Source organism: Megascapheus bottae, chromosome 2 (genome assembly GCF_031878675.1).
Source record: "Megascapheus bottae isolate mThoBot1 chromosome 2, mThoBot2.hap1, whole genome shotgun sequence".
In the NCBI taxonomy this organism is placed as follows: domain Eukaryota; kingdom Metazoa; phylum Chordata; class Mammalia; order Rodentia; family Geomyidae; genus Megascapheus; species Megascapheus bottae.
In genome coordinates, this window is record NC_143510.1 from 48221569 (window position 1) to 48230917 (window position 9349).

A 9349-nucleotide genomic window follows, 5' to 3' on the forward strand; every position below is an offset into this window, starting at 1 on the left:
CCTAATGTTGAGGCTAGCCTGAGCTACACAGCCAGAACCTACTTTAAAAAAGAAGAATCCCAGCGCAGTGGCTCACTCCCATAATCCTAGTTACTCGGAGACTGAGCTCTGAGGATTGAGGCTCAAAGCCAGCGGGGCAAAAAGACTGTGAGACTTTTATCTCCAATTAATCACTGGAAAAATGGGAAGTGGGGCTGTAGCTCCAGGGGTAGCCTTGAGCTGAAGAGCTTAGGGGACAGCACCCAGGCCCAGAGTTCAACCCCATGATCCACCAAAAAAAAAAAAAAAGTATCTGACTAATGTCTGGTACAAATTTGCTTCCAGAGACTGTAAGATATTACAAATATAACCAAATAAATCTGGGTTAGCAAAACCCTATCTCAGAAAATGTGGTATTTTCTCAAGAGTTTTTCCCCCCCATACATTACAGGGTTAGCCATTCCCAGTCTACAATCTCATTAATCACCTACTAATTGGAAAACATTTCCTGTGGTATCATTAATAGTAGGTAGGTTCTTTTTATTAAGCTATTAAAATTACTGACTTTGCAGTTAGGCCAAAATGGCAACTTTTAATATTAAGTCAGAGATGGTATGATGAAGGGAAACTGGCATTGCTATTATAAAAAACAGAACCTTGGGGCCTAGTGGTAGAGTGCTTGCCTAGCATGCACAAAGGCCCGGGTTCGATTCCTCGGTACCACATACATACAAAAAAGCCGGAGTGGTGCTGAGGCTCAAGTGGTAGAGCTCTAGCCTTGAGAAAGTCCAAGGACAGTCTCAGGCCCAGAGCTCAAGCCCAGGACTGGCAAAAAAAAAAAAACAAAAAAAACAACAACAAAAAAACAGAACCTTTATTTCAGGGCTCAAAGATATAGTTATTTATCATCATAGAATGACATCACTGGAAAAACAATGCAAGAGTTTTATTTTTTTCCCCCTGTAACTTAGGAAACTCATTTTCGCCCTTTTGAGTACTAAGCCTCAAAACTTCTTTTTAGGTTCAAAATGTCTACCAATTAATTAAAAAAAAAAAAAAAAGAATCCTTGCAGGTTCCTTCTTAATTGCATGCATCATTCATCACCTGTGTATCCTTTGGGTTATTTTCATCTTACTCTCTCATTCCATACCTCATCCCAAGTCTGGCCTTAATCAAGAACAAGCACTCCAGTCTCCGTTCTTCCCAGCACTGAAAGACAGTCGCAGATACTTCTCTTGTAAAGGCTTTACTGATGATGATTATTGAGAAAATCCTAAACATATCAGAGTTCTGGTCCAATAAACAGGTAAACAGGCCTTTGTCATCATTTCTCCCCTCCCCTTTAAACTCACAGTGGTTAAGTCTTATAATTCTTCTTTCTAATCCCACTGTTGATAAAAGTTATTTTTTTTCTAAAAGACCAGTAAATAACCATCTGGGACAAGGAGAAGGCAGTGTTCAAATTTATAGGTACTCAAAAGATAAGACTCAGACAGGCACGATGGTACATGCCCATAATCCTAGCTACTCAAGTAGTACAGAGATCAAGAAGACCACAGTAGTTGAAGATTAGACTAGACAAAAAGATCCTCATCTCAACCAACCAACAAGTTAAGAATTGAGGTATACATCTGTAATCCTTAACTACTCAGGATGCTGAAATCTGAGTCTCTATATTTAAAGCCAGCCCAGGCCAAAAAGAAAAATTGTAGATACTCCATAGCTTCAGTTAACCACCAAAAAAACCCAAAAAAACAAAAAAACCTTGACTAGAGGTGTGGCTTAAGTGGTAGACTGCCAGCCATGAACTGATAGCATTACTTATAATAACTAAAACAGAGAGGTAGCCCATATGACAACGGGCTACACTGCTCTGCATATATGCTAAACCCATGTTTAATCATTTTGTTCACATCTATTTTCATATTTTTGTCAGGATGTCCCTTAATAAAAATGGTACTGAAATCTCCAACTACTATTGTAGATCTGTATTCCTTAAAAAAATTTGTCAACTTGGAGCCAGGCGAGGTGACTCACACCTGTAATCCTAGCTACTCAGTAGGCTGAGATCTGAGGATCAAGGTTCAAAGCCAGCCTAGGCAATACAAAGCAGTGAGACTCCAATTAATCATTAGAAAATGGGAAGTGGGGCTGTAGCTCAAGGATAGGGTGGTAGCCTTGAGCTGTATAGCTCAGGGACAGCAACCTGGCCCAGGGTAGGGCAATAGCCATGAGCTGAAGAGCTCAGGGACAGCGTCCAGCGTCCAGGCCAGAGTTCAAGCTCCATAACCTCCCCCCAGCCTTAAAAAAAAAAAAGTATCTGTCAACTTGGGCCGGGAGTTTGTCCTAGTGGTAAGAGTGCTTGCTTAGCATGCATGACGACTGGGGTTCAATTCCTCAGTACCACCTACATAGGGGAGAAAAAAAAAAAAAAAAAAAGTGGTGCTGTGGCTCAAGTGGCAGAACTCTAACCTTAAGAAAAAAAGCCCAAGGACAGTGCTGGGATCAAGCACAGGCCCTGAGGTCAAGCCCCAGGAATGACCAAAATAAATAAATAATAAAATCTGTCAACTTTTACCACATATATTTTGATGATTTGATATCAGGTATTTACTAGTATACAAATGTCCTGCTTTTTCATTTATAACCTTTTTGGATTTATAATACATTTTGTCTAGTAGTAGAACCATTCTTGGTCTCTTCTTGTTATTCTTTTTTTTTTTTTTTTTTGCCAGTCCTAGGGCTTGAACTCAGGGCCTGAGCGCTTATCTTTGGGCTTTCTCAAGTCTAGAGTTCTACCACTTGAGCCACCATACTACTTCTGGCCTTTTCTATATATGTGGTACTGTGGAATTGAATCCAGGTCTTCAAACATGCTAGGCAAGCACTCTACCACTAGGCCAATGTGTTTTCAGGAAACACAATGCGTGTGTGTGTGTGTGCGCGCGTGTGTGCGTGTGTATACATACATGTACATGCATGATCTCAGGGCATAGGTGCTATCCCTCAACTATTCTTTCTGTTTTCCTCAAGGCTAGCACTCTACCACTTAGAGCCACTGCACCATTTTCTTTTTTCTTTTTTTTTGAGTGGTTAATTGGAGATATAGGTCTCAGAGGGACTTTTCTGTCCCAGTTGGCTTCAAACTTTGATCCTCAGATTTCAACCTCCTGAGTTGCTAGGATTACAGGCATGAGCCACCAGTGCCCAGCTTGGGTTTTATTTTACAGTGAAATGTTTAAATCATTTTTTCATTTCCTTCTGTGTATATTCCTAGCTATTTTCTTTGTGTTATCATCCTAAGTTTACAACACTATTTGACTTTCTACTAGCTTAACTTCAGTAAAAAAGAAACTTTACGGGGCCAGGAGTTTGACCTAGTGGTAGAGTGTTTGCCTAGCATGCATGAAGACCCGGGTTCAATTCCTCGGTACCACATACATAGAAAAAAGCCAGAAATGGTGCTGAGGCTCAAGTGGTAGAGCTCTAACCTTGAGAAAGTCCAAGGACAGTGCTCAGGCCGTGAGCTCAAGCCCATGACTGGCAAAAGAAAAAAAAGAAAGAAACTTTGCTTCTTTACCAGTTCTAGCTCCATCCCTTCAAATTGCTGATATCATAAAAATACACATCCTTATATTATATATCCAAGATATACTAATCTCAAGCCACATAGAAAACAATATGGAGTTTTACAAAAAAAAAAGTCACAATCATATTAGTCTTTGGATTAATAAGTTTTTATTTAAATATATTTATTAATTCCAAAGCACGTAGAAAAAAGTGGAGTTAAAATACTATCATTACAACAATACTAGCTTTTAGATCTTTATTCATATGACATCTAGTTTATAAACATTTACTTATTGCCAGGTCTGTGCAGTAGTAAGAAACCCTTGAGCTTTTTTTTTTTTTTTTTTTTCGGTCGGTTGTGGGCTTGAACTCTGGGCCTGGGTGCTGTCCCTGAGCTCTTCAGCTCAAGGCTACTGCCCTACCCCTTGAGCCACAGTGCCACTTCCAGTTTTCTCGTGGTAAATTGAAGATTAGAATCCCACAAAGATGGCAGTGGCTCTTGTTTGTAATCCTGGCTACTCAGGAGGATGGGATCTGAGGATCAAGGTTCAAAGCCAGCCTGGGCACAAAAGGACCTGAGACTCTAATCTCCAATTAACCTCTAGAAAATGGAAGTGGTACTTGGCTCAAGGATAGGGCCTTGAGCTGAAGAGCTACAGTATTTTATTAAGGAGGGAAAGGGGGACAAATGTTCAAAAAGTAATGCATCTACTACCTGACAAATGTAACTGTAACCTCTCTATACACTATTCTGACAATAAAATACAACTTAAAAAAAAGAATTTGTACAATAGGGGCCAGAAGTTTAGCCTAGTGGTAGAGTGCTTGCCTAGCATGCACGAGAACCCAGGTTCAATTCCTCAGTACCACATACATGGAAAAAGCCAGAAATGGAGCTCAAGTGGTAGAGCTCTAGTCTTGAGAAAGCCGAAGGACAGTGCCCAGGCCCTGAGTTCAAGGTCTAGGACTGGCAAAAAAAAAAAAAGAATTAGCTTGGCACAGTGGCTCACGCCTGTAATCCCAGCTATTCAGGAGGCTGAGATCTGAGGATCAAGGTTTAAAGCCAGCCTGGGAACAAAATGACCTGAGACTCTTATCTCCAATTAACCTCTAGAAAGCAGGAAGTGGGGCTTGGCTCCAGGGTAGGTGGGTAGCCTTGAGCTGAAGAGCTCAGGGACAGCATCCTGGCCAAGTTCAAGCCCCATGATCCACCAAAAGAAAAGAAGTGAAACTGGGTCAAGTAGCAGAACAGTAGTAACCTTGAGTACAAAAGCTCAGGGACAATGCCCAGGCCCTGAGTTTAAGCCCCAAGTCCAGACTCCTCAAAAAAAGGATTCTCAATTAACAAGTTTTATTTACTTGCTCTTTCTTTTCTTTCTTCCTTCCTTTTTTTTCCCCCCTCAGTCGTGGGGCTTGAATTCTGGGCCTGGGCACTGTCTCTGAGTTCTTCAGCTCATCGCTAGCGCTCTACCACTTGAGCTACAGCACCACTTCTGGTTTTCTAGTGGTTATTTGGAGATAAGAGTCTCACAGACTTTCGTGCCCTGATCCTCAGCTCTCAGCCTCCTGAGTAGCTAGGATTACAGGTATGACACCAGCGCCCAGCTTTACTTTTTTCTTTTAGTATTCTGAATATACCAGCCTTCAGCTTTCTGGCTTTCAAAGTTTTCTACCAAAACATGTTGAGGGCTGCCAATGTGGCTCAGAGGTAGAGCCCATGTTTAATATCTGGGAAGTTCTGGTTCATTTTGTACTGGCCAGTGCCCAGGCCCTGAGTTCAAGCCCCAGAACTGGCAAAAGAAAAAAAAAAAAAGATTTAATGTGTCTCAGTGTTGAGCTATGTTCATATTTCTTGGAGTTCAGTGAACTTCTTGGACATTTACATTCATCTTTTATCATACTTGGAAACTTTGTGGGTATTTCTTCAAGTATTAACTCTTCTCTTTTCTTTTCTGGAGATACCCACAAGGCAGACATACGCCTGCTTCACAGTGTCCCAAAAGTCTCTTAAACTCTGGCCACTTCTATTTCCTTCTGCTCCTTACATGAAATAATTAACATCCTGGGGCCGGGAGCATAGCCTAGAGTGCTCACCAAGCATGCACTAAACCCTGGGTTCTATTCCTCAGTACCACATACACAGAAAAGACAGAAGTGATGCCTTGGCTCTAGTGGCAGAGCAGTATCCTTAAGCAAGTGTCCAAGGACAGTGCCCAGATCCTGAGTTCAACCCCCAGAACAAGCAAAATAAATAAATAAATAAATAATGTCCTGTCTTCAAGCTCGCTGTCTTTTGCATGCTTAAATCTGTCTTTAAATCCCTACACTGAGCTTTCTGTGTATATGTGCCAGTCCTGAGAGTTGGGCACTGTATATGTTTCTTTTGCTCAAGGTTTATACTCTACCACTTAGGCCAGAGCCACAGTTCCTGCCTGGCCTGGCTTCAAATCTTGATCCTAGATCTCAACCTCCTGAGTAGTTCAGATTACAGGCATGAGCCACAGGTGTTACATTCTACTGGTTATTTTTTTTTTTTTTTTGCCAATCCTGGGGCTTGAACTCAGGGCCTGAGCACTTTCCTTGGGCTTTCTCAAGGCTAGAGCTCTACCATTTGAATCACAGCACCATTTCCGGCTTAATTACGTGTACTGAGGAATCGAACCTGGATCTTCATGCATGCTAGGTAAGTACTCTACCACTAGGCCAAACTCCCAGCTTCTACTGTTTTTTTTTTTCATATATTTTTTATTGTAATTAATAGAATGGTTACATTATATTCACCAGATAGAAGGTGCACTACTTCACTTACATTGATACCCTTTCTCATGTCTTGGTCCCCATTTCCCTCCCTCACCCCTGCCCCTCATCTTGTTTTCCCTCCTTCCTTATCCAATTTCAAATACCTATTGGTTATTTTTGAGATAAAGTTTTTGCTTCCTGCTCAAGGATATGCCTGGACTGCACTCCTATTTTTCCCTTCCCATCATAGTTGGGATGAAAGCCACATAACACTACCCCTAGCTTCTCTTGCCAAGATAGAGACTGTGGATTCTTTTAACCAGGCAACAACAACGAGAATAAGGCCATAACAGCATTATTTATTATAGCCAAAATGTATTCCACAGGTGGATGTTTGGTGCTATTTTGAGAGGTCACAGAAACTTAAAGCTGGAGGAAGTAGGTCACTGGGGCTATAACACTGAAGGCTATATTTGATTCCCCATCCCTTCCCCACTGTCAGCTTCCAATCCAGCATTAGGCAAACAGCTGCCTCCTCCTCCACATGCTCCTGCTGTCATGATGTTCTGTTCATCATGGTCCCAGAACCAACAGAGCCAATGACTATGGGCTTAGCTCTCTGAAAGTATAAGCAAAGTAAATCCTTTTGTCTTTTAAGTTGTTTATGTCAGGCATTTAGTCATAGCAATGAGAAAGTTAACTAATGAACAATATAAATGTTCATTAATGGGCGCCACTGTGGTACATGTATACAATGTTATATTATTCCACTATAAAAAGGAATGAATGGGGCTGAAGATGTTAGTTCAGTAGTAGAGCACTTTACTAAGCAGATGAGGGGTTCTGGGTTTCATTTCCAGAACTACACACAAAAATATACTAAGTAGTGATATATGCTAAACATGGATAAAACACTATGCTAAATGAAGCCATGTAATATAGTAAATAAATCCATAGAGATTGACCAGACTGGTGATTACCAGAGGAATAGAGAAGAAATGCAGAGCAAGTCACTCAAAGGGCACAGAGTTTTTTTTTAGGATGAAAACTTTTTGGAAGTAATTAAGATGGTGATTGCACAATGAATTCATCATACTAAATGCTACTGATAGTAAATTTTACAAGCAGGGAGTGGTGGTGCATATCTGTAATCCCAGCACTCAGGAAGCTGAGGCAGTAAGATTTTGAATTAAAGGCCAGACTAAGCTACACAGCATGTTTGAGGCCAGCCTGCCCAAAGCTTTGTTTCAAGAAACAAAAAATAAAGTTAGTTTTCTGTTGTGTTATTTGAACTTTACTTGAACAAAGCAAGCAAGCAAGCAGGAAGGAAGGAAGGAAGGAAGGAAGGAAGGAAGGAAGGAAGGAAGGAAGGAAGGAAGGAGGAGAAGGAAGGAAGGAAGGAAGGAAGGAAGGAGAAGGAAGGAAGCAAGCAAGCAAGCAAGCAAGCAAGCAATCCGGGTGTGGAGGCCTGTAATCCTAACTACTGAGGAGGCTGCAATCTAGGATTCCAGTTCAAAGCCAGTCCCAGCACTAAAAAGTCTGTGAGACACTCCAATTAATCACCAGAAAACTGGAAGTAACCTTGAGCTGAAGAGCTCAGGGACAAAGCCCAGGCCTAGAGTTCAAGTCTCACGACGGACAAAGAAAGGAGAGAGAGAGAGAGAGAGAGACAGAGACAGAGACAGAGACAGAGACAGAGAGACAGAGAAAGAAAGAGAGGGGAGAAGGGAAAGGGGGAGGGAGGGAAGGAAAGGAGGGATGAAGGGAAGGGAAGGGGAAATGAAATGAGAAAAAAATATTAATACAACACAACTCTATTGAGATAAATTTCCTTAAAGTGTACAATTTACTTAATATGTACAGTACTATTGTCTTTAATGTAGTCAGTTGGCAATCACCATCATTAACAATTTTGGAATATTTTTATCTCTCCAAAAAGAAACTTTATGTCCATTAACACACAGTGATTTCCTTTTCTCTCCTCCCCACAACTCCAGTCAAGCACTAGCCTTTCTTCCACAACACCCACTCAAACCAACAAGTCCCTATCCCCCTCAACGTCAGACACCTTTTAAAACTCCATACACCTTTCCTCCTTGGCCACTTCCCATCCCCACCCACGTCTTTCTTATTTTTGCCTTTGTTATTAAGAGGTAAGGTCTGGGGAAAAAGTCTCACTCACCTCATGCTATAGGCACCAGCACCCAGTTCCTGGCCGATCCCAGACAGGCTAGCATCGAAGTCCTGCACCAGCCCGGACTCAATCACTTCATCGGCCAGAGGCAACTTCAGAGCCCAGGCCATCCTGACTCCGCTCTTGCTCCAGGTGACACCGTCTCTTCTATGTACAAAGGCGCAGAACTTAATCCTACCCACAAGGGTGCAAGACAGCAGAAAACTACAAACGAAAATCACGCCACCCCCCAAATCTGCCCTGCACAACTCTACAACTAATCCCCGGCACCCTTGGCACCTCAGCCTTGGGTGCCCGGGCTTCTAAACGTCCCTCCAGCTCCACTCCCAGGAGCGTGGGTCCTCCCTCAGCTCAACTACTCCAGACGCCAGCACGCCCACTCCTCAGGCTAGCCCTCGCAGCGGGCTCCTGCTTACCCCCCTGGTCTTTCGGAACCGAACCGCAGCAGCCACAGGCCAGCAGCGCAGCTTTTGTACCTTTACCTCCGCCCCCTTCGGCGAGAATCCTCCCCTCTCCGGGGACCCGCACTTTTCCCCTCCAGGCCTCACTTCCGGTCAGTCCCAAGAGAACTTCCGGTCACCCTTTCTCAGCCTCACAGCTCTTAGAAATAAGTTCAGGATCCTACTGAGTCTTCTCCACGCCCTCTGCAGCCCGCTCAATAGCCTGGCAACAGGGACAGGAGAAAAGTCCAGTGCAAGATTAAGACTCGCCAGGCCCCTTCACCGGCCCGCCGCCTCAGAGCCAACCAATCATGGCGCCCTCTACCTTCGCTGGGCCGGCAAATAAAACGTCATCCTGGAGACAGCCAATGAGAAATAGACTTCATCTACCTCTACGGCGCTGATAGGTTAGCTGCTCCACAGCTC

At 42.9% G+C, this 9349-nt stretch overlaps 1 protein-coding gene across 4 annotated transcripts in view; it reads right to left on the reverse strand.

Annotated features, from left to right (window-relative positions):
- Window positions 1-9243, reverse strand: part of Tfcp2 (transcription factor CP2) — a 58028-nt gene extending 48785 nt beyond the window's left edge. The window contains exons 1-2 of one of the 4 annotated variants that reach the window (XM_090325848.1): window positions 9109-9243; window positions 8472-8630 (exon numbers count right to left, since the gene is read on the reverse strand). In XM_090325848.1, coding sequence (XP_090181974.1) covers window positions 8472-8593 — 122 coding nt within the window. In that variant the 5' untranslated portion in view covers window positions 8594-8630; window positions 9109-9243. Of the gene's footprint in view, window positions 1-1130; window positions 1351-8471; window positions 8631-8899 lie in introns of those variants that run through there. The other 3 variants (XM_090325840.1, XM_090325833.1, XM_090325827.1) reach the window with 3 other exon arrangements.
- Window positions 9244-9349: the final 106 nt, after the last annotated feature.